This window comes from Polypterus senegalus, chromosome 12, assembly GCF_016835505.1.
Source record: "Polypterus senegalus isolate Bchr_013 chromosome 12, ASM1683550v1, whole genome shotgun sequence".
NCBI classification, from domain to species: Eukaryota; Metazoa; Chordata; class Cladistia; order Polypteriformes; family Polypteridae; genus Polypterus; species Polypterus senegalus.
Window position 1 is genome coordinate 79300219 of NC_053165.1, and position 26007 is coordinate 79326225.

Sequence of the window (26007 nt, forward strand, 5' to 3'; positions counted from 1 at the left end):
CCTCAGCTGACAGCGACATGGGTGGCTGCCTAGGGATATGCCTGCACCTCTGACAAGGGAACCTGAATAGAGGAGAGTTCGTAACGGTTCAAGCTGTTGCTGCCGATGGCCACTCTCTCCGTCTATGAGATTTCATCTTTCTGCAGCACATAAAGATAACGTACGTTATAAGAGGATTTGTTCATCTCATAGGTTATTTATAATTCCTGGCTCAAGGAGAGCTGGGGTCTTTCCAAGGCTTAAGACGGGCACCAGTAGGAGTGGACTGGCATCAAATGCAGCGGTATGCACCAGTTTTTAAGAGGGAAGAACATATATTTGGTTTGTGGGACGAAATATCCCCAAATGCATATGTAAAGCATTTTACACTATTAACCTAAACATAGTTCTTTGCTTCCATTAAAAGATAATGAATTACAGACATAAACGCTAAAAGGGCAAGTGAGAAGATAAGCACTTTTCAAATAAACGTTAAAAGATTTGACCGTTCTTAAAGTGGATTTAAAGAGCAAAAGAAATAGATGGTGAACTTGGATTAAACAGGAACTTGAAGTCCACGATTGTGTTTACATCTGAAAGAGGATCTCGTTGAAGGTAACGGTGTGCTTGAACTGCAAGAGTGCGGCTGCATCGCAGGCCCGAGGGTGCAATACAGGATCCGATCCTCTAGGGGGTGCAAGAGGCCAGAGAAGGAGCTGCGCACCAGCTTAGCGTGGATTCACTCCTCACACTTGACTGCGTGTTGTTGGAAACCCGTACAAATTCCACTTAAAAAGGAAAAAAAAAGCCAAACTGCTTGGCCTGCTGCTTTTATAATCTTGAGATTTCCAGCTTTTCTGCGCCTACTTTTATAAAAAATAAAATCTTTAAAGCCTATTCCAGACACGCACTGTGGCCAGTTCAGCATCGCCAGTCCCCCTAACCTGCATGTCTTTGGACTGTGGGACACTTCGTCAAATTCATCCTGGCAATAAGACCAAAGTGACCGACTCGGGATGGATGCTGATGCAGAATCTGAGTTACCCACTCAACATGGAGACTGACACTGATGCCTCTGGGGTTTCAATACCCGTATAATGATACATTTACAGTGGAATATACAGTTAGTTATTGACTCGGAGCCTCCGGTAAGCCGTGATTCATCACACCTAACAGTAGTTCTACACCTTATGACGTGTGCCTTAAGTTTCAGCTGCGTACCCACCCAATATGGCGATGTATTCGTCTCGCTCCTACAGTCGACATAGCGCATCGACCGACTCTGTAAATCATAAAATATGCTTTTTAAATTAACTTCTAAAATCGCGGAACGACAGTTATTATTATTATTATTATTATTATTATTATTATTACTGATTCAGAAAATACGAGAAGACAACAATCCCACGCTTGCGTTGAGGTCAAAGATGAAAGGGCTCTTACGTCACTTCCTTTCCCGGCGCCGCCGCACAGGCGCTGTTGCTCGCTCTCAGCATGGCAGACGGTGTAGTTGTGGAGCCTTTGCTTCAGTTACTGGAGAAGGCGGATGGCGGTCTGGACAGTCTGCAAGTGGCAACGGGTTTGCGAGTGGATCACCAGCTGGTGGTCGGTGCTGTTAAGAGCCTCCAATCCCTGGGAGAGGTAAGCATAAACCGGGCGGTTGGGGATGAATGAGACTTGCCGGCCGGCTGACTGACTGACTGATGCAATCGGCTCGTGTGCGACTGCAATACGGCGAGCCGGGCGGGCGGGTTCTGCGAATGTGCGCCGAGAACCAACAGCGACAAGAAGGAGCCATGAAGGCGTGAATTTCCAGCGTTTTGGAACGCCATTGAGTTCTTACCGTTTTTACGCGAATTTGTCTAAACAACATGTTTATGTATCTCTCACTCTCATCTTGTGTGTAAGGCTGCCACCTTCACTTGTACACTGTACATGTCATAACGTCTTTTAACACACCTTTGTTTGCCTCCCAGTGGCAGATGCCAACTAGTAACAAACATCAAATTAATATAAGCTCGCATGTTTTAGGGTAATTTTTGTCAAGGTTACAGACCCAGGGTTGGTTTTCACTTCATACAAACGATTTGTCTGTGGCGGTCTCTAGTTCGATTGCAGGTGTTACAATCGCTTTCAATCACCTCAATTGCGGTGTTCCTTGTGTCATTTTTTTGGGCTGTATAAAAATAATTTGCTGCTGTTAATCAGTTTATTAATTCAGCAGGCGTCTCTTGAGACGATGTTGCCAGCCCACCACACCACGCTGGCTATCACAGAGATGTACAGTAGACCGTTATTATTACTATTTTTGTTTTTGTTAGTAACAAGTGCTGTATAGTGACGTATCAAAGACATCTTCCTTTTTTGGTTTCTGATATGTATGTTTGATTGTCTTAAAATTAATAAAATAAGGCCTCAGTCCTTGTGTTTGTGTTGCAGGTGATCTCCGCCGAACAGCGCTCCTCAAAACGATGGGAACTGAGCTGTGAGGGGAAGGAAATTGCAGAGCAGGGTAGCCATGAGGCCCGTGTTTTCAACAGCGTGCCGCCGGAGGGACTGGCCCAGAGCCAGCTCATGGTAAGTTGGAGCTTGGAAGTCATCAGGTGGCGTTATCGACTGTGCCACCAACGACAAACGTGTTTTCTGTTGAGCTGTTCGGTACTGACCACCATTCAGGGCACACTCTCAGCAGATTGTACTGTTAAGCACAGGGTCACACATGCGGTTGTTGGTAAGGCCTTGTAGTGGTCCGGTTTGTTTTGACCCACTGAAGTTTTGTAAAGTGCAAAAAGTATTTCTTGTAGTAAGTCAAGCCGTGGCCTAACACATACTCTACATACCGAGTTCTTCCAGAAAACAGTACAAATGTAATGAGATTTTATTAAACCTGGTGTCATGGGCAGGTGTGAACAATGAAAAATGGAGAACAGGACAGGCCATCCGCCTGCAGCTAAGCACGTTCAGGCCCAGCCAGCACTTAGGTGGGAGACCATCTAGAAAAAGGTTGGGTTGCTGCCAGCAGGGGGCGCTTACCCCGTGGTCTGAATACGAATCCCAATGCCCCAGACGGGGGACTCTGTGTTGTAAAAATGAATATTCAGCCCTCAAAGTGTTAAAAGGCAAACTAACATGAATATATTTAAAATATCTAAAATATAAAATGTTTGTATGTGTGTTTGTGTATATGCGTGGCAGAGCGTCTCTTTAATTCCACCAAGGGGTAAACGTTAACATTATACAAAGTTATTGTCTGTTACACCTGCATTGTTATCACTCTTTAATTTAATATTGTTATTATCAGTATGCTGCTGCTGGAGTATGGGAATTACCCCTTGGGATTAATAAAGTATCTATCTATCTATCTATCTATCAATCTATCTATCAAATAGTGCCTTTCACTCTATCTATCTATCTATTATATATACATACATACAGTGGTACCGCTGGTCACGACCATAATTCATTCCAGAACTCTGGACGCCACCTGATTTGGTCGTGACCCGAACATGATTTCCCCATAAGATTGTATGTAAATACGATTAATCCGTTCCAGACCGTATGAACTGTATGTAAATTTTTTTTTTGTTAAAGATTTTTAAGTTAATTATACCATAGAATGCACCGTGTATTAATAAACTACACGTAAAAACATTGAATAACACTGAGAAAATGTCGAACAACAGAGAAAACTAACATTGCAAGAGTTCACGCTACAGCCTTACGAACCGCTCGCTGTAAACACTTTTCTATGAGTTTTAAGCACAGGGGAAAAAATAATAAAAGTCCTTCATTTATACAAAAACTAACCAAGAAAACTAAACTTGCACGAGTTGAGTTCTGGCAGAGAAAATGGGAAACGGAGAATGGGAAATCACTGGCGCGTACAAACCGGAAGGGAAACTGGCCGCCAGTGTTTTTCTTCGCCCCCAGAGCTTGTGGTTGTGAACAGATTTGAAGTTTTGGCGAACTTTTTGATCGTAACCCGATTTGTACGTGTTCGGAAATGCTCGGGACCAGAGGTTCTACTGTGTATGTGTGTAAGTTTTTCACACCACTGTATACTATACAATTTGCCCCCTTCCTGATTTCTTATTCTTTTGCATGTTTGTCACACAAAATGTTTCTGATCATCAAACACATGTAACCATTAGTCAAATATAAACACAAGTAAACACAAAATGCAGTTTTTAAATGATGTTTTTATTATTTAGGGAGAAAAAATCCAAACCTACATGGCCCTGTGTGAAAAAGTACTTGCCCCCTTGTTCAAAAATCACCTACCTGTGGTGTATCACACCTGAGTTCAATTTCCTGATTACTGCCACACCTGTTTCAATCAAGAAATCACTTCAATAGGAGCTGCCTGACACAGAGAAGTAGACCAAAAGCACCTCAAAAGCTAGACATCATGCCAAGATCCAAAGAAATTCAGGAACAAATGAGAACAGAAGTCATTGAGGTCTATCAGTCTGGTAAAGGTTATAAAGCCATTTCTAAAGCTTTGGGACTCCAGCGAACCACAGTGAGAGCCATTATCCACAAATGGCAAAAACATGGAACAGTGGTGAACCTTCCCAGGAGTGGCCGGCCGACCAAAATTACCCCAAAAGAGCAGAGACGACTCATCCGAGAGGTCACAAAAGACCCCAGCACAACGTCTAAAGAACTGCAGGCCTCACTTGCCTCAATTAAGGTCAGTGTTCACGACTCCACCATAAGAAAGAGACTGGGCAAAAACGGCCTGCATGGCAGATTTCCAAGACGCAAACCACTGTTAAGCAAAAGAACATTAGGGCTCGTCTCAATTTTGCTAAGAAACATCTCAATGATTGCCAAGACTTTTGGGAAAATACCTTGTGGACTGATAAGACACAAGTTGAACTTTTTGGAAGGAAAATGTCCCGTTACATCTGGCGTAAAAGGAACACAGCATTTCAGAAAAAGAACATCATACCAACAGTAAAATATGGTGGTGGTAGTGTGATGGTCTGGGGTTGTTTTGCTGCTTCAGGACCTGGAAGGCTTGCTGTGATAGATGGAACCATGAATTCTACTGTCTACCAAAAATCCTGAAGGAGAATGTCCGCCATCTGTTCGTCAACTCAAGCTGAAGCGATCTTGGGTGCTGCAATAGGACAATGACCCAAAACACACCAGCAAATCCACCTCTGAATGGCTGAAGAAAAACAAAATGAAGACTTTGGAGTGGCCTAGTCAAAGTCCTGACCTGAATCCAATTGAGATGCTATGGCATGACCTTAAAAAGGCGCTTCATGCTACAAAACCCTCAAATAAAGCTGAATTACAACAATTCTGCAAAGATGAGTGGGCCAAAATTCCTCCAGAGCGCTGTAAAAGACTCATTGCAAGTTATCGCAAACGCTTGATTGCAGTTATTGCTGCTAAGGGTGGCCCGACCAGTTATTAGGTTCAGGGGGGAATTACTTTTTCACACAGGGCCATGTAGGTTTGGATTTTTTCTCCTTAAATAATAAAACCATCATTTAAAAACTGCATTTTGTGTTTACTTGTGTTATATTTGACTAATGGTTAAATGTGTTTGATGATCAGAAACATTTTGTGTGACAAACATGCAAAAGAATAAGAAATCAGGAAGGGGAAAATAGTTTTTCACACCAATATATATATATATATATATATTCTTCTATAAAGTAATATTTTATTGATCCTCAATGGGACTTTATTTGTTCCAGCATCACAACATAAATCGTGTGCAGACTCAGCACAACGCAGTGAAAATAAAATGCAAAGCAATACCAAAACGCAAGACCCGGAACTTAACGATTACTTTACCCAGTGTACGTGTCACCACAGGACGGTGGCACAAATGACTCAATACAGTGATTGATTTACAAAGTTGACCTTTTCTGACAGTAAAGTATGAGAGAGCCGAGCACTGGCTCACGAGTGACCGCGTGATGATTGTTATTTTGCAGCACAGCGACAGTTGTAGTACGTGTCTGATTATTTTTGTACATTTCACAGCAAACAGCGTCACAAGGCTCTTTATTAATTAAACAAAAATAAAATTCAAAGACACACAAGATAGTTTAAGAAGAAAAAAAAATCTCTGAAGTTAGGGCTGCAGCTTCAAACTTGCAGTTCTTCATCGATGACAAGCCTGGGAGCTTCCTTCCCCATTTGTCATTGTCATGCTGTTCCTCTGGAGTGTCTGAGGCTCTAATAGCCGTTTCCTGAGGAGGACGGAGTATTTGTGTGTCAGGGCCGCCACACCATGGGGGATGGATTGTCGGCTTCACTGTGTAGTTTTAAGAGGTGTTGGTGAGCACTCTGCTGGTACTGACTTTGTTACCATTGATTCTTTCAGAACCTTCCCAGTGGTAAAGTGGGCTTCAGCAAGGCTATGTCAAACAAATGGATCCGACTGGACAAAAATGCTGAAGGAGGCCCTCGTGTCTACAGGGTGGTAAGTTTGAGTGGCCAGAGTTTTATGATTTGTTTCATAGCTTCATTCTCACTCTTCTAAGTAATGAAGCTGACTGCCAGTAATTGTTTGCAGATGTATCCTGGTTTGTGATCTCTCAAGGTCTCATTCCTCCTCCTCCTCTTCGAGTCGTCTCACCAAGAGGAAGGCCAACAATCGACTTGTTAAAGCTGCGGCTTGTCTTGTCTAGTTGAGCTAAAAAGGATTTTCTTTGTCTTGAGTGAACAAGCAGGCTTTTGACACTTAAACTGCGATTGGGATAAAATCATATGGCATAGCAGCAGGGGCACTCATAGCCTCGCCCCACAAAGCCAAGGCTAAGGACACCAACATGTGCGATATTACAAAGAGTGTACCATTGACAGATAGGACGCTGGTGGGCTCTATGACATAAATGTGTGCCATTCTTTTTTTTTTTTTTATATATATATATATAGTTTGTACAGCGGGTATTGAAAAGAATCCCCCCCCCTTCAAAATATTCCCATTTGTTTTGCTTTACAGCCTTAAATGAAAACACACACACACAGTAATATTTCTTCCCAGTTTTACTCAATGCAACCTCTAACATCCAAGTGAAAGACATCACAGCTACAGTTCAGAAAAATGATAAAAACTCAAAAACAAGACCTACTGAGATTAATAAAGGATCAGCCCCCCCATGTCATTTTGTTGACCCCCCTTTTGCTTTAATGACAGCCTTGAGTCTGTAGATTCTTCTCTATCAGCTTTGCACACCACTGTAGATATTTGCCCCCCACTCTTCTTTACAGTTTAACTGTTCAGGTTCGGTCACATTGGCTGGTGAGCGTTGGTGGTCTGCTATCGTCAGATCTTTCCACAGATTTAGGTCTGGGCTCTGACTGGCCACACCAGGACGTTCACTGTTTTCTCCTTCAGCCACTGTGTGGTCAGTTTTGCTGTGTGCGTCAGCTCGTTGTCATGTTGAGAGGTGAACATTCTGCCCATCTTCAACTTTCTGGCAGAGGGTAGCAGGGGTTCCTGAAGAATTTGATCGTATTTTGCCCCCATCCATTTTTCCTTCTACCCTAACGAGACACCCACAGCAGGATGCTGCCCCCTCTATGCTATACTGTAGGTATGGTGTGTTGTGGATGGTGAGCTGCATTGCTGTACCGTTTGGTGTTGAAGCCAAATAGTTTGATTTTGTTCTCATCTGACCATTAGACCGTTTTTCCACTTGGCATCAGAATCATCAAGGTGCATTCTGGGAAAGCTCAAACAAGCCTTAATGTGGCCTTTCTTGAGAAGTGTGGCCGTCCTGAACAAGCCACAATTGTGGAGTGCTTGTCAAATTGTTGTCACATGCACACCATTAATGACCACTCTGTGCCATCAAATCCTGTAACTCCATTGACCTCTTGGTGGCCTCTCTTACCAGTTTCCTCCTTGCTCTCCCATCCAGTTTGGAGGGTCCTAGGAGTACCAAATACTTCTTTATGATGGCCTTTACTGAGCTCCTTGGGATTGATAAAGCCTTTGAGATTTGTTTGGTCTCCATCTCCTGCCTGATGTCCGTCCACAACTCTATCCTGAGATCTTCTGAAAGTGGCCTGCCACCCACAGCCAGTTGCTGTACCAAGTGAGGGAATGAATGGACCAGGAACAGCTTCACTAATCACACTCATTACAACTGAGCACCGGTGGGAGGAAGCCAGTGACCGCCATGGAAATGGTGGGCACTGACACCTGATGGAGTTTATGATCCTTTATTCATCTCAGGATTTCTTGTTTTTGATTTTTTTTATAATTCTTCTGAACTGTAGCTGTGATATCCTTCACTTGGATGTTAGAGATGGCATTGAGTAAGTAAAGCTGGGAAGAAATATTAGTTTTCATTTAAGGCTGTAAAGCAAAACAAATGGGAATATTTCAAAGGGGGGATTCTGTTCTATACTCACTGTATATAGAAATATAGCTACGGTAGATATATTGGATATGTTTAAATAAAGATCTATAAAAGCTAAATGTCCCTGATTGACCATCAAGAAATTCTAAGCTGTACATTTTAGTTTCTGCAAAATCCAAACTTAGTTAAAAGTTAAATTATCAATAAATTTGAGAGAACCACTAATTAAATACAAACCTACATACAGAGCAGCCAAAAGTATTGGTCACCTTCCACTGTTTAAAAGAAGGAGAAACTGACAAAAGGAAATGGCATCCACTAATGTTTATTCCACAGAGCAGACACTTTGCTCTTCATTTAGGGCTTAACATATCATTTATAAAAATACAGTAAAACAAAGGAGGACAAAATAATTGGGACCCCCAACCTCCGATTTTGAAGCAGTAAGCGCAGTCAAGCCGCTTCTGTAGCTCTGAGCGAGACCCCTGGCCCACTCTTCTGGAGCAGACTGTCTTCAGTTTGATGAGTCCCTGCAAGTCTGAGCTCTTTCTGCAGGCGCTGATTTGGATTCAGGTCATTTACGCCACTTCAGAACATTCCCATGAGTTCTTGGCTGCTCTTAGTTGAATGTTATGGGCTGTTATTCTGCTGGAGGACCTGACCTTGGCACCGAGTGGTATGTTTTACCCCAGAATGCCTTGTAATCTCCTGATTTTTCTCAGCCTCTGCACACATTCAAGGCGTCACAGCGACCCCATAACATTAATGAGCCTCCTCCATGTTCCTTGGTTTTTGTTGTAAACACCGTTGGGTCTTCTGTGAAGGTAGAACTGCCGTGATTTATCAGAAAGCTCTAAGTTAGTTTCATCTCCCCCAAGGATATTCTCCCATCATCATGTCCTTTGGGTTGGCTCATTATCAGCAGAGATTCTGTATTGACGACACAGCAGGTGCCCTGCTGAGAACAAACATGCATCCTTCAGTAACTACATCTTTGACTGTAACTTGAAGTCCTCTTTAGGAGAGCAAAAAGAAACTGAGAGACGCCTCCATGACGTTTTACACAACAGCATGTCCACAGAAAGTAAGTGGCTGTCTTGGGATATCCGTAGATAAACCCAGTAAGCGACCAGAAAGCATCATTGAAGGGCTTAAAGTACTGTTCTGTCAATACTCTGCTAAAGATTCTCCTCGGCCATCATTTACCTTGCTGTCGTGTAGGTGAAGCTGTGAGTGTTTAAACAGGTACAAGAAAACGCATCTCCAACAAAGATCAAAGAGGGAAACAAGCCCACTGACTGAGCATTTAGACGTTGAAGTAGCCATTGAAGAAAGAAGAGCGACTGACGGAGTTACGATACTCGGTAGCCTTTGGTGGACACACCTGAACGTTTTATCAAAATGAAGCAAGCTGTCACCCAGTGCAGTGTGTTTTAAATGCCAGTCATGATCATGGCAATTTCTGTTTCTTTACTGCAAGCTGGTGCATACTTCTACCAAAATATATATTTGTTTCATTCTGACCCTGTCTTGTATAAGTTTAAATAGAATAACCCAAAAAATCAAATATTCAAAATGGCATTTTTTTTTTTTTTTTTGTTTGGAATCCTAAATCATTAGTTGTTAAATTTTGGGGTGTGATAAGCAGCTGTCATTTTGGTAATTGTTTGAACAGTCTTGGTTATAATAATTAAAGTAATAGTATATAAATAGAGAATTCCTCTTTATCCCTTTTATTCGTTGAATATTTTTTTTTTTATCCCAATTAGAAAATCTCTTTATGAATAGTGAAAAGTGCCCCTCTACCTTAAAGCACAAAGCATCCAGTATTGTTAATAAACTGTCAGTCTAAACGTGTGACACCGGATCTTCAGTTTTGTTTTCTGTTATTCAGAATGGAGACTCCCTCAGGCGTCCTAATCTGTCGTCTTCACCTTTTGGGGGTCTACTGGCCTGGACAGCGAATTGCTGCCTCACAGCCCTTGAGGTTCTGGCCCAGCTCAGTTGCTGTTTGTGAGGAATGTGCCCCAATGCCTCTGCCATAGCAGCAACCCTTTAATGGAATGAGCACTTTGGATAGTCACAGAGAAATTGGAGCCACAGTGGCATCACACAACCTGAATGTACTGCTTGTTTTGTTTTTACAGGTGGAAAGTATCGAGGACCTGGTGCAAAAAAAGCTGTTACTTGCTCAGCAAGGACAAACCGACAGTTTAGAAGAGAAAGATAAAAACGAGCTGAAGAAGAGAAAACTCCTCAATGAAGTGTAGGTGCTGCGGTCGTTTTTACTGAGGCCTACAGGTGGCAGCCTTTCCCTGCAAGTCGGGCTGTTTGTTTAATGGGGAGTGAAGTTTCTTCCTCGCTTTCAGGTTACATTAACTTGCAGACTCGTGTTTGAACCTCTCAGGAGCCTGTGTTTCTATTTGCACCTCTTCTGTGTAGTGATACCATCAGATTTATTGTGTCTTGCTTGATAAACCGTCTGCTTTGGAATATTATACACATACAATACCTGTCTAGCATCAAGGTACAGTTCAGAGTGCAATACATAGGAGACATTTTTCCCACAATGCTCTTTTTTCCCCTCCAGTAGATGAATTTGCTTCACAAATATAACCAATAGCTGAAATACCCAGTGTTGCCTGAGAGGAAAATAGTGTTTTTTTTTTGTTTTTTTTAATTGTTTGAGAAAAATGAATAAAAAAAAAAAAAATTTAAACTAAATTGACAAACAATGAAGACTCACTAATTTGTATGTCTTGCAGTCTTGTATGTATCTGATCATCCAGTTGACGCTCGGGACTCTATTTAATTTCAAAAGCAACAGGTGCCCGGGTGGTGGCGCTCAAACATGCTGGCAGTCACCTCCAGTTCGCCCTCTGGTGGTCGTTCCCAGTGTCAACTGGATGATAACATACATACAAGACTGCAAGATCACCCCCCACTCTACCCAGAAGGGGGTGGGTTAGAGTTGTTTTCACCCTATGGTATTTTTTAGTCAACCAATGAGAAACGTGTACCAAGTTTCATGAAAATTGCTTCAGGCATTGAGATGTGATACTGGAACATACGTACATACACATACTGACTTTATTTATTTATATATATATATTTATATATATATACATACAGTGGGTACGGAAAGTATTCAGACCCCCTTCAATTTTTCACTCTTTGTTATATTGCAGCCATTTGCTAAAATCATTTAAATTAATTTTTCCCCTCATTAATGTACACACAGCACCCCATATTGACAGACAAAAAAAAGAATTTTTCAAATTGTTGCCGATTTATTAAAGAAGAAAAACTGAAATCTCACCTGGTCCTAAGTATTCAGACCCTTTGAACCCTCCGTATTTAGTAGAAGCCCCCTTTTGAGCTCATACAGCCAGGAGTCTTTTTGGGAAAGATGCAACAAGTTTTTCACACCTGGATTTGGGGATCCTCTACCGTTCCTCCTTGCAGATCCTCTCCAGTTCTGTCAGGTTGGATGGTAAACGTTGGTGGACGGCCATTTGTAGGTCTCTCCAGAGATGCTCAATTGGGTTTAAGTCAGGGCTCTGGCTGGGCCATTCAAGAACAGTCACAGAGTTGTTGTGAAGCCACTCCTTCGTTATTTTAGCTGTGTGCTTAGGGTCATTGTCTTGTTGGAAGGTCCCAGTCTGAGGTCCTTAGCACTCTGGAGAAGGTTTTTGTCCAGATATCCCTGTACTTGGCCGCATTCATCTTTCCCTCAATTGCAACCAGTCGTCCTGTCCCTGCAGCTGAAAAACACCCCCACGGCATGATGCTGCCACCGCCATGCTTCACTGTGGGGACTGTATTGGACAAGTGATGAGCAGTGCCTGGTTGTCTCCACACATACCGCTTAGAATTAGGGCCAAAAAGTTCTATCTAGGTCTCATCAGACCAGAGAATCTTATTTCTCACCATCTCAGAGTCCTTCAGGTGTCTTTTAGCAAACTCCATGCGGGCTGTCATGTGTCTTGCTTCTCCTCAGTGTGTGGTTACCGTTCTCGCCATCACGTCCAGTCTCGTGTGTTACTCCCTCGTCAAACTACAGCATTGAAGAGTACACGAGCTGCTATAGACTGATGGACCAGCCCACCAGGTTACGTTCGCACACCCGTGTCCCTTTAAATAGATGAGCTTTCTCTGGTGTTTTTTTTTTTTTCTTCGCAGGCCGGCATCGTCCACATAATGCAGTCTACTGATCAGATGGCCATGCATGTATTTATAAGACTGTGGCACTTCCACTTCCTCCCCCATGATGGCAGCTCCATGGCACACCAAATCTTGACACTCCTTCCTTGTTCTTGACAATATCCACTTCCAGGTGGTTTACCCCGCACGTCATCACAGGGCCCGCCTTCACCTTTCTGCACTCCTCCATGTTTGCTTTCTATTAAAAATTGCCAAAGGAAACCCCCAATGCCATTTTGAGGAGTGAAGTTTGGTATGGCGTGCATTATTCAAACGTGTCTAAAGGGTGCTGCGAGTTCAGCCTTATTCATTAGCAGCAGTGGAGCAAATGACACAAAACAGACCAGTTTTAATGGTATGAGATTCCATCCAAAGAACAACTGTTAGTTCTAAAACCAGTGGAGCTGTTAATAGGCAGTAACCCATTTGCCAGCCTTTGATGAAGAAGCCGATTACAGCCGGCCAGTTCAAAACAAAAATCAGTAAAAGAGAATTAGAAGGCCAATTGAAATACTGAGTTCGCTATCTCTAATGGAAAGGCTGTCGCGCCCCCTGACGCTAAGTGTGATAGGTTTGTGCCTCTTTGTAAATTGTGTCTAGCTGCCTGACCGATGAGATTTGAAATGTGCCGTCAAGTAGGGTGTAATTTAACGTGTTTGATGTAAAGCCCAAGCCATTTCTTAAAACACAATCGGGCTGACCTCCAGTCTCAAAAGACGAGGCCTGCAAGGGCGGCACTTCCGCTTATTTCACATAACGTCTTGGTTCTTCAGGGAGCCTGTCCACTCGATCAGCTGATGTGCAATCTTTGCCTTTTTTTTTTTTTTGGCACACAACATTGGGATTCTCGTTTGTGGCAGTACAAGCAGTTGCTGGTCCCGCAGTCATAATTGTGTAAAAGCCAAATTTCTCCATTGGGACAAATAAAGCTCTGCCTATTTATTGATCAATCGATTGGTTGAGTAGACTTTGCCTTGCTCTGCCTCTAGGGTTCAGGCATGAGAGGGCATCTCAAAGTCTGAAAGGCCAATGGAATTACGTAAAATTAACCGTTTGTATGCATTTGGTCTTCCCCACTGGTGTACGTGACAGACACCTTATTGTGCGATGTTGAAAGACGTCTGAATCACGGATTATTCCTTACAACTCTAAAGTGGCACAATTCTAGTTATGTTTTGCTCTTTTTCCATCACAATTTGCTGTGTAAATACACCATTGAGCTTTGAAGTGTCCCCTCGGCCTGGACATCTGCAGCGATTGTCTTCTCCTTCAGTTGCTGTTGCATGTCATGTATAAGCTACTCAAACCAAGAGAGCAGCAGCTTCGTTGTCTGTATCATTCTTGGCAGTATGTCAGCGGGCAAATTACCGGCTCTGCTCAACTTGAATAAACCGTGTCGCTAATGTATCTAAAAGCCTTCAAAGTGCCCCCCTCGCCCATCAGCGCTTTAATTCACCTTTAATCCTCGTCCCCAACCTTGAGCCGTTCAGCATCTGTGGTAACATCTGGAGCCAGTGTCGGCTCGGTTCATCATGTCCCGTACTGAGCTTCATGCTGCTCTCTTGTGATTTGGTCTCTTTCATGCTGTGGATCTTTAAAGAACAGAACCACACAGACTTTAAATATTTAGCGCTTTGCATGTGTTTATGCCTTTCACAGAGAGTACTGTAACAGTGAGTTGTATAACACATACGACAGATTGTTCAGAAGGAGCCAATTGAAATGCCCAGGCCGCAGATGCCAGAGGGCTGAGTCATGGGTATAAGCACCTTACTCCCTGAAGGCAAGCTGCTGGTTTGATGGCCATGCTGTGGGTTTATTTTGTAAGAGACCGGTGTTGAAAGCTTTCATATTTCCATCCATCCATTATGCAACCCACTATATCCTAACTGCAGGATCACAGGGGTCTGCTGGAGCCAACACAGGGCGCAAGGCAGGAAGAAATCCCGGGCAGGGCGCCAACCCACCGCAGGACACACACACATCAAGCACCCAATCAATCCATTGAACCTGCATGTGTTTGGATTGTGAGAGGAAACCACATGCCAACTCCACACAGGGAGCCCCCCGATCTCCTTGCGGCGGGACAGCAGCAGTACCACCACACCATCTAACAAGCAGTAACTGATTAATACACGCACTGTCGGCAGTCACTCTCATAAAGTGTCATTGGCACTTCAAATCTTTACGGGCAGGAAGAGTCATTGTGAACCTTCAGTTACATTACAGGACAGTAGTGGACTAGCGGATGGCACCATGGCAGCCCCCCTATTTTGCTATCTTTACCTGTTGCTTGTCTTAGCAAAATTCCATCAATCAATCTTAATTTTACATCTCACTGTGAGCGGCGTGTGCCTCTAAGGGTCACGGAGCAGCTGGAGCGTAAGCACTGGGCACAAGGCAGGAACGATCTCAGGATGGAGTGCCAGCTTATTGTAGGGCAAACAGACACTCATCGTGCCAATTTAACAAAGTCAATCCACCTAGTCCAGTGACTACGATATGACTTATCTCCATCCTGCTCAAAAATTCCAGAACAATGTGAAACAAAACAAAACCTGCTCCTTAAAACCAGTGCCCCCCTGACAGATTCCAGTCTAGTTTAATACGTGAAAAGTGCAAAGTGCTACAGGAAGCCAAAAGAAAAGTGAATTATAAATTAAATATGTCTTTGAGCAGACCTCTGTAGCTGAAAGGGAACTGTAATGAAAAGGAAAGTGCGAGACCCCCAGATGACTCGCACGGTGAATCAAAAGGTTGGAGCAATGCGGGTTCAGCGGGGCCGTTGGCATTTGCAAGCAGATAGCTTTTTACGGCAGTGCCCACATCTCCGGTCAGGGCCTACGTGTCATCATCAGCCTGCTCCTTACCAGATTTCCTTTAGCATGATGAACGTTGTTGAGGTCGGCCTGAGCTGTGCACCTTATGGGGAGTCCTTTTTAAGAAAGGGTCTTTTTTATGTCATTTTATTTCTTTCTATAGTTAGGGAATGGTAAATTTCAAAACTTTTTTTTTTTCGCTGTGTCAAATGCCCAGTACATGTAACAAGTGAAAAGATTATATAACATATGTCAAGTGAAAAGTGGACACGGCCAACGTCCAGCCTGTAAGGGAAACACTCCACATATATCGTCCATCCGTTATCCAACCCGCTATGTCCTAACTACAGGGTCACGGGGGGTCTGCTGGAACCAATCCCAGCCAACACAGGGCGCAAGGCAGGAAAAATACCCTGGGCAGGGCACACACACTAGAGACAATTTAGGATCGCCAATGCACCTAACCTGCATGTCTTTGGACTGTGGGAGGACCTGGGAAGTGAACCCAGGTCTCCTTACTGCGAGGCAGCAGCGCTACCCACTGTGCCACCCCTGCTTTCATACTTGCATTCAGTTTTTTAAATGTGGAAGCACAGTAGCCTCGGTTTCAGCATGGCATGTGTTGTGTCAGCACTTGGTGAGCCAAATGACGTGCAGTACACAAGACACTCTGAAATGCCAGGACAGAAAAGCTTACTTAAAAAAAGAGTCAAAATAAAAACAGCGGAGGTGACAAAGTCCACGTATATTAACTAGCAAAATACCGGAGAAGTAGTGTGTTAAAGAAAAGGAAAGCTTTTAAAAAACAACGTTAACATGATTGTCGATGTAATCGTCGTGGGCTTATTTTAGTATTGAGAGTGAATTTGATCATTTTAAAGAGTTTAGTTTAGGGTTGTGAATGTTGTGTGTGAGAAATGCACGTTTCTAGGATGTCGGGATCTCTTTGTAAACGATGTTTGCAGTTCTGCCCTCGGCTGTGCTTACTCTTGAGCATGCAACGTACAGTTGGCCACGTGAGAAGCCATCTTGTGTCAAGTCAATGGCGACCTTTTTTAGAGTCTGGCCCTGTGGCTTATTTATTGTCCTAGCGACGCAGACCCTTACTGGAAATTGGAATGGAAGGTCAGAGGGTATGAGAGGGTCTCCCACTGAGCCAGTGCCAGTGCCAATGCCAGTGAAGACAGTCGCCTCAATGAGCTTCTTGTGCAGAGATCTGATCTGAAGAATGGTGCCGTTACAAAGTTTTGGTGGTTGTAAGTTTCGCAGTAACATCATTGGTGCGCCGACCTTCAAAAGTAGAGTATGCGGAGGCATGGCCGGAGGATTAAGAGTGTGAAGAAACTAAACGAAAAGGCAGGCGTCACCAGCAGGAAGACGTGAAGCAAGGCCAACGACAACAGGCTTGAAGCGGTGGAGTAAAGAAGAAGGGAGCAGTGAGCACGACGAACAGCTGAGGAAAGTAAGGAAGCGAGCGAGGAGGCACATGAGCGCGGGATGTCGTTTACATATAAGCCAGGGAGCCAACCACATGGTAGGTGCGCAGAAAAAGGAAGGGGGACCGGGGGCGGCCAGGCTCGTGCGTCTCTCAAGTGAAATAAATCGTCTGTTAAAGGAAATCGGGAATGAAACCGACAAAAGGAGAGGTCAGTTCCAAAAGTTCCTTACAGCATAATTGTGAGAACCGCCAAAAAGAAGACGTTGCTTTCGAAAGTTTGTTATGGGGCACGGCGCGAAATGATACATAGTTAACGTTTGTAAGTACAGAGTAAAGGATGAGCATGGGAAATGTGGGCTTCCTACACGTAGTGTAAATTGCAGAAATAGTGTGGAGGGGTTTCCCCTATCTATATATACAGTTTAGGGGGTACACCCGTTTCCCAGTCCCAATTGGGTGTGGCAATAGGACATGAAAGGAGAACACTGCAAGGAATGAGCAGGCGAAATTTCAACTTCCCACCTGTATGGAAAGTGAGAGAATTCGTGATGAGTCAGTGAGGGCTTTGCCTTTTATACGTAGAGAAGATCAATTTCTGGGGGCCCCGATGTAAATTCTGCATTTTCTTCCCCTGCCACTGTTGAGGCGATACTGGTTTCACTGGGTGCTTCTTACCCCTTTTTTTTCTAGGAACGTCAAGTCTTACTGGATCACCAAGGGCAGCGCCTTTAGCACTTCGGTCACCAAGCAGGAGACGGACCTGACTCCCGAAATGATCAGCAGGTAGGTCATGACAACACGCAGGCGCTTTTTGGTGCTCCATTCAGGGCCGAGGCCTCATTTTTACTGAATTCAGACAGGTTAGACCTCGGGCCCATTCCCGTTACTGTGAACTGGATAAAGCAGCTTTGATAATGGCAGGATGATTTTATAAGACTGCTAAGCTGTAGTGACCTGTTACTGCTGAACCGAGCTCCCCGAGTCAATGGCAAGTGTTTCAGCAGTGGATTTTTTTTTTGGGGATTAATTCTGATTGCTACCTTTTTAGCCTGATTGCCCAGATTTGCAGAGACACAGAGCACTGCAAAAACAAGTCCCATTTGCCCACACAGATGGGTCCGGCGGATTATCTGTGGAAAATTACTGTTAGGTTGCAGCCACTCTGCAGGGAAAAGCCTTGTACAGATTAAGCACTAAAAGCAGGCTTTAGCAGTGCCATTAAAGGAGTGAGTGGGTGTCTGCGGACTACTCTGAACCGACCAGCTGCGCTTTTTGTGTCTTTGATGATAAGGGAAAAGCTGACTAACAGTCCAGCCCAGCAGACGCCAGCTACACGACTTATAACAAAGCAAGCAAAGCACATGACACTCATCCATCTTAGACATGTCGTCACGGCAAACAACAAGATTTCTTTCTGGACGGGCATCTGTTTCGTGCCTCCTTTTTACATTTAAGCTGCCAAGTTCTAGGAGGGAGAAAAAAAAAAAAGAAAAAAAGAAAAACATGGCCTGTTACCTCCAAGTCTATCTCAGCACAGCAAATTAGTCAAATGGTGCAGGTAAACAGCAGCGTGTCCAGCATCACATCAGTTCTGCGTGGTATAAATGTCTGAAGAAGAAGAGAGGCTTAGGTTATCAATTACAGATCAATCTCATCCACTTGGAATTCTAAGTCAGTCGGCCAGTCATTTTCTAACCCGCTTAGTCCTGTATGGGGTCATTGGTCTTCTGGAGCACAAGGCAGGAACAAACCCTGGACAGGGTGCCAGTCCATCGCAGGGGGAGCACACACATGCATCCCAACCACACACTGGGACCAATTTATACATTCATATAATGTCCTTTAACCCTTTAAGTGGATTCGATAGTAATTTTAGTCCCAAAGGGAAATTTAGCTTTTTACAGAAGCTCAGATTATCAGAAACTACAATATACAGGGTGAGTCTCAATTATGTTAACACTAATGGCACTGCAATGTTTACACTTGTAGACAATTTTGGTGGACAATTGATGTGCCACGTATGGTCCATGTGTTGAACATGATGGCAGACAGGTGGAGGAGACCTTCCTGTAAGTCACTTTGCACATATGAAGTACTAAGGGGGCTCTGCCCCCTCCTCGCTTCGCTCGCCAACCCCCGGGCCTGCGCTACACGCTAGCCGCTTTGCGGTTCTGCTGCTCACATATGGGGATGCGGATGTACAATTTAAGCAGATTTTTATTTTCATGGGAATTGTTACATATGCATCAACGCAACGTATAACTGCCCGTGATTGCATTTCGTTTCTTTCTCTCTATTAAATAAACCGTCTTTTTCGAATGTTTGGCTCTGATTTGTTAATTGTCTTTGCCAAAGCTAAACTGTAAACGTTTTAATACGAATGGCATATCAAGATCTCCTTTGTTGTCTAATGTTATCCCCTGAAGATGAACTACATGACCCTTCTTGGATACGTCCTTCTTTCTACAGTAATTCGCGCAGCAGAAGGCCTGTTAACAGTTGTCGATATTCTTCGTGATATTGTAAGTTGATGTTTTCTTCTTCCGCACCATCACCACCAACTGTTTCAGCCGAGTCCATCGATACGCATTTAACAAATTTGCCGTGTAAGCAATCGACATTTTTGGCATTAATTCCTCGTTTCTCGGTGCTAGGATTGCCCGTGTACTCATTTTTTCTGTTGATAACACTTCGGGATTAAATTCTTCAATAAGATTTGGACATAACACGTCGTCTTTTATTGGGTACTTAAAATGAGGAAAACGTAAAAATTTGTAAGAGCTGAGAGCGCGGGAACTGCATCTGACAAAAGCATTCACACCAATGAGAGGTGAGAGGACCGTGGGCGTGGCTGAGAGGAGGGCGGGACTTGACAAAATCTCATGTTCCAAGTCTCGTCTCGCGGGACTTGAAACACAATCTCTCTTCTAAAAAGTCTCGTCTCCAAAATGTCTTGTCACGTCGAAGGATTTTTTTTTTAAATAATAGAGAGAAGTTTTGTGAATAAATTGTTTCCGCCATTCAAATGTTAACATAAGTTTGACTCCCCCTGTATACACACTGCGCATATTAAATGAGAATTGAAAACTCTTTCGATGTGCTTTTGTGGGGGTGTATAGAGGGGTCTTGGGCATGTCACCAATTGTGACACCCACCCCAGCCCGACTATACTCGGTGCCTAGGAATGCGTGAGGCTACCCTGGGTTTGTGTTTTCCCCGATGACAAACAAGGAAAGGAAAAAATGAATTTGGGATGTCAGCCTTAGCGAAAACGACATGTAGGTGTGTATTTTAGGTATTAAAAGTTCCAAGGTGGTGTTTATTAGATCATTGTGTGGCGCAGTTGAACGCATATGCGGACATCTTGAATTTTCTTTTTAAAGAGTGAACTTGCTAAAGTGGCTGACATTGTCCCACACCTCCCAGTCCTGCCTCCATGCAGTAGAATTCAAATCTTCCTTCATCTTAGAACTCCTAGAACACCATTAAAAAGGTGTTTAGGTTCAGCTAGAATTTATAATAAAGAAAGAAGCCCTGCGAGTCTCTTCATTTTTTTTATTTCTTTTTTTTTTTTTTTGTTAATAAGACATGGCAGCAGTGTAACCGTAACTTCATATAAAGATACTGGAAACGAGCAGTGGTCTGGTCTGGTCTTTTAGTCGATCCAGTAACAGGCTGAGCGTGACTTGGTGCAGTCTTGTCACGTTGTGTTTGTGGGAGCCATGTGGTATGAGCTGGCAGTCCTTGGGCAAACACGAAGGCTGCTGTGAGCTTTAAGCTCATGGAGGTAACGGCGTGGCACAGAGTGGTTCGGCTTGTTCTTTTGCCTTTCTGGAATATCTTCTGATATTGTAGCCATGTACAATAAGTGAGTTTGAGGAAGAATTTGTTGGCCGAGGGTCTGCTTTGCATGTTGTTTGAATTGGCAGCAGAAGATGAGTTAAGAACTACGCACTGATTTCCAGTGAAAGCTGCATTGGCAGCAGATGTTTTTCTGCATTTCTCTTTTTAATTTTAGCACTTTACACTTTTCTTCCATGTTTCCACTCAGTGGTTCCTGGCATGACAAAAAGTTCAAGCCCTACAACTTTGAGGCACTTGGCATCATTCCAGACTGTGGCCACCTGCACCCCCTGATGAAGGTGCGCACCCAATTCAGGCAGATCTTCCTTGAGATGGGGTAAGTGAGTAAGTAAGTAAGTGAGTGAGTGAGTGAGTGTTTGTTCTGTTGATGTTGCTAAATGCTACACACACACACACACACACACTTCTCTTTTTGATTAAACTTCATCAACTGATACAAAGGCAACTGACCGCAAGGCACTGCAGCGGGTGGTGAAAACCGCACAACGCATCATAGGGACTCCACTTCCGGTCATTAAGGACATTCACAAGAAGAGATGTTTACGCCGAGCTCATTGCATTCTTAAGGACTCCTCTCATCCAGCCAACAAACTCTTCCAGCTCCTCCCCTCCAGAAGGCGCTACAGGAGCCTTCCAACTAAAACCAGCAGGGTTAGGAACAGCTTCTTCCCCACAGCGGTCACACTTCTGAACTCAGTCCCCCGTTGAACCTTCACATCCACACACTTAATCCTCTACACTACTCCTCCTCCCTGCCTTGTACATATCTGTACATACCTGTGCACACACAGCACACCTGTACATTGTACATCATATATCGTACATCTGTATATATTACAATACTCATAGTATTACAGCACATACATATCACATCTGTATATTGTACATCTGTGTATATATATAATAGTACTTATATTATTACTGCACATACATAACACACCTGTATGTTGTACATCTGTATGTATATGTATATATATAGTACTTATAGTATTATAGTACATACAAATACATGTATAGGTACATAAATGTATATTGTAAAATATGTATATTTGCCATCCGCATTTAGAACATTGGATCTATCTATTGGATTAGATATTTAGAACATATCTATTTATATATATCTATATATCTATTCCCATCTTCACTGTGCTCTTAACTGTACATATCGTATTTAACTGTACATAATATGCACATATTATATTTATTGTACTTCTGCTCTTTGCACTTCTGATTAGATGCTAAACTGAATCTCGTTGCCCTGTATTTATACATGTGTAATGACAATAAAGTGAATCTAATCTAATCAAAGTCAAACCTTATGGGTGACGCTACTGTGGCACTTTACTGCAGTGCAGATTATATGAATAGTCAGCAGAGTTGAACTCCACAATATGACTGGCATTTAAAGATCTTAGAGTGGCTCACCTCGGTCTCGTTATTTTGTCACAGCTTCACAGAAATGCCAACTAACAACTTCATCGAAAGCTCCTTCTGGAACTTTGACGCCCTTTTTCAGCCACAGCAACACCCAGCCAGAGACCAGCATGACACCTTCTTCCTGTCAGGTAGGAGATTTGTTTCTTGGCTGCTGTCGCTCTTGGAGTCTGCGGTGCAGTCTGCAGCTCTCTCTTTATTCTCTCATTATTTTTTTTTTCTCCCCCATTTTAAACATACCAAATGGAGGGTCTCGGTTAACTATGGCCAAGGCCGTGGTGCTTTTTATTGTCCCTTCCTATTGATATTAATTTAAGACGTAGAATGCCTATATTTGATCAGATTATTGGGGTTTGCCCTTTCTAACCTTACCTGTCTGTCAGGCCTTTATTACTCTGCGGGTAAGTGGGTGTCACTAAAAGACTATGGTAAGCAACATGTGTCTGTTTAGGGCTGTAAAGATTTATCAGACACAATTTCACTATTCCAGTATAATTACAATGTGTTAAAAATGTTCATTTGAGGACAAAAGTGGACATTTGAATGCGGTGTATAAGAAGCAGTGGTTTGCCTTACCTCACACCGATTTCAGGGCACACCGTACAGTGGTCAGGTGTTTTTATGATCTTCTTTTTGCACGGCATTTTACGAATCGGACATTTCAAAAGGAGAGTTTAACCCGGGGTTGGAAAACTCAGTCCTGGAGGGCCGCAGTGGCTGCAGGTTTTTCACCCGACCCAGTTGCTTAATTAGAAAACAATTCTTGACAATAATTTCATTTCATGGCTTGTTGATGCTTTAACTCTGCCATGTCAGCTCATTCTGATTGTGGTATACGGGGCCAGTTTTAAATCCATAAAGCCGTGTCGATCTCCGTGGGCGCGATTGCACAACCACAGGGAGTTAATGAGGTAGTTGGGCGAGTCGCGCCTGCACGTGTGGGTGCTATTGTTCTCAATTGCTGCATTGACTTCCTGCGGCGTGTGATTAAGGCGCTGCGCCCACGGAGACGTGAGTGTATTTATACGAGTCCGCACAAGGAAAGTGGAAGAATCAAAGACGAGAGGAAAAAAAGATCAAAACAGAAGGAGGTTAAAGGACGTGAAAGGCAGGCTTGGGAACGATGATCTGGCCTCCTAGAAGGAGGAGACGGCACAAGCTGGAGCCCCGTGATGGAGCGTTGGCTGTGGCGCTCTAGGGGCTAGTTGACCCCACTGAACGTTCGGGTGGAGTGTGGCGAGGAAGGCAGGTGCCCTCCCTAGGCTTCTGAGGTGCGACTACGTGAGCAAGAAGGGAGGAGAGCCAACCTCGGACAGTCTGGCCGTGATGCCTGGAGCCAGCCAAGATGGGGGTCGGCCAAAAGGAGCTTGTTGCTGCTGAGTCTCTGCCAGCTACGCGAGTAATGGGTGAGCCGGGGAGAAAGAGAAGGAGGTGGGCTGAGATCAGGAGGAGTTAGCCGGCATTTTAACCTCGGATTTTTAACAGATTTATTTATTACTTTCTTTTATCCCCACTTCTCACTAGATTTTTATGGATTTATATATGTACTATTTTATTTAGAACCCTGCACAATGGGCACTCTTTTGGTTTTACTTTTGTTTTGATTGTTTTTTCATAAAAGCACTTTTTCCACCATCCTCTGGCTTCATCAGAGAGTTGTCCTCATTTGTCAGCTCATCTCGGTCATAACTATCGACGGTGTTGGTCGAGCAGACTGCCATGTGGGAAGAGGGAGTCTGTAGAGAATGGCATCGTCACACTCGTATCCTTGATTTTTGTTCCGTTCTAAGGATATTCTAAAATTAATTTGAAGTCTAAAATGGAGGAGTAATTCTCAGTCCTTCACTTTTTTTCTCTTCACTTTCCTTACCAGTATTTAATTAAACCAAATAGTGCACGATAAATACACACGGGTGTAAATGGTAACAAGTTCAATGGAGAACTGCTGCTTCCCTTTGTCATTGGCATCTTATTGTTAATAAGGAGCAATGAAAAGCTGAGAATACGGCTGTTTTAACACTGGAATTACCAACAAAAAAACACACAACTCCATCCCGCCTTAAATCCTTCGCACCTCTCCGGCAGTGTCTTTTGTCTTGTAAATGTGTCGATAAGCAAGCAGCCTGCTATCGCATCCAACACAGTTTTCTCAGCTCAAGTCTGTTTACCTGTGTGTCAGTTGCGTAGAGTTGTATTGAGTAAATACTGTATCGTTATTTGGAACACACGCATTTCATGTGTGTTCCGTGTCTACAACAATCTAGATGCAGATGGAGAGGTGCGAAGAAATTTAAGGTGGGACGGATTTACAAGTTTTTTCATAGGCTTTGGTAATTCTAGTGTTAAGACTAAAATAAGCAATAAGGGTTCAAAATCTTAATGAGCGAGACCACTGAAATGAAGCAGAAGTGTCACTTGAGCAATTAGTGTTCCTTATTAGGCCATTGGGTTGAAGCAAAAACCAGCGGCCCTCCAGGAACGACTTTGCCCACCCCTGGTGTAACCAATGAGGAATGACATATGGATGTTTGTGTTTGGCCGAGTGATCAATTTTGGGGGGTGGTGGGGGCTGCCCAGTCTTTTGGACCCCCTGGCAGATTTTTTTTTTTTCCCTATCCTTCCAGCCATCTGACCTCATCATCATCATCATGCTTCTCTGTAGAGACTTGTGATATTGTATATAAGGACGCTACTTTTCTGCTAATTGTATATGTTCTGTAACCTTGCATGGATTCATTTTTGTCGCTCATTCGTTATTATTCTTGCCTACTTTAATTTGCTGTTCTTTTTTGTGTAACTCTCTCTGCTTGACGTCTTGTAAAGCACTTTGAGATCCATTCCTTGCATGAAAATGTGCTGTTGAAAGACTTGGCGGGGCCGTCGTCGTATGTTTTAGTGAAGCAGATGGTCTTCTGTTTCTTGAGGGGAGGCTGGGTGGTCTTTTGGCCTTGGCACCCCTGCAGATTTTGTTTTTTCTGCAGCCTTAACTGCTTTTGTGTTTTTGTTTTTTCTGTCTCCCTGGCCATTTGACCTCCACCTTTTCTTTTGTTACATACTGTATTATATTATTGCCTAATCTTTTTATTTGGTTTTATATTAACTTGCATTTTGTAAAGCACTTTGAGCTCCATTGTTTGTATTAAAAACCTGCTCTCTAAATAAATGTTCTTTATAAGACACCCCTTTCAAGCATTTAGGGGCTGCTTTCTCTACCCTGCTGCGTGGCTACAGTGAGATACAAAATGTTCTGCACAGCCCTGCTTGTTAGTAAGACCACACTCTGATGGTGTCTTATTAAGAGGTGAACACCATTTACATTTTATTCTCCTTTTAATTGTCGAAAGATGGCCTTTAATTCACTCTGCAGTCCTGGCCAAAACAAACCAATGTTCACGAATCTTTGTGGTTGTGAAGACGCATCTTCAGTGTTGGTGTTTGCTGTAACGACAAGAACTTATTGGTGTGACTTTGCTGCCATGGCTGTGCTTCATGAGTCCCTTTTCTCTCTTAGACCCTGCTTGTGCCAATCACTTCCCAGAAGACTACCTGGAGAGAGTTAAGAGGGTCCACTCGGAGGGAGGCTACGGCTCACAGGGGTAAGAGGAACGCCCCAGGGACTCATTCGGGGGTGGCTGATGGTGCTCAAGGTCCCAGACTTGACCACATGGCATGCCTTTTTCAAGTATGTGGTGTCAGTACAGAGCACTTTCTTTGCCCCCAAGGGGTAATTAAGACTTTACTGAGGCTCAAGAAAATTGGAACTTGTTCTAACAAACCACAGCAACTGCTTTGGATTTCAGTCCATATGACCTCCTAATGCTGCCGACTCAACAAATGACCATTTTCAGTTCGTTACAACCTATAACATGTTTTGAAACTCTGATGTGCGTAATAATTTGGAACAGAGCATTTGAAGCTTCTTATTTTTGAAAGG

At 43.4% G+C, this 26007-nt stretch overlaps 1 protein-coding gene across 1 annotated transcript in view; it reads left to right on the top strand.

Moving 5' to 3' along the window:
• The first annotated feature begins 1440 nt into the window (after positions 1–1440).
• Positions 1441–26007, top strand: part of farsa (phenylalanyl-tRNA synthetase subunit alpha) — a 35843-nt gene continuing 11276 nt past the window's right edge. Inside the window, exons 1-8 of the mRNA XM_039772508.1 lie at positions 1441–1620; positions 2419–2556; positions 6329–6427; positions 10463–10581; positions 17466–17558; positions 20827–20955; positions 22089–22204; positions 25585–25669. Coding sequence (XP_039628442.1) covers positions 1474–1620; positions 2419–2556; positions 6329–6427; positions 10463–10581; positions 17466–17558; positions 20827–20955; positions 22089–22204; positions 25585–25669 — 926 coding nt within the window. The 5' untranslated portion in view covers positions 1441–1473. The remainder of the gene's footprint in view (positions 1621–2418; positions 2557–6328; positions 6428–10462; positions 10582–17465; positions 17559–20826; positions 20956–22088; positions 22205–25584; positions 25670–26007) is intronic.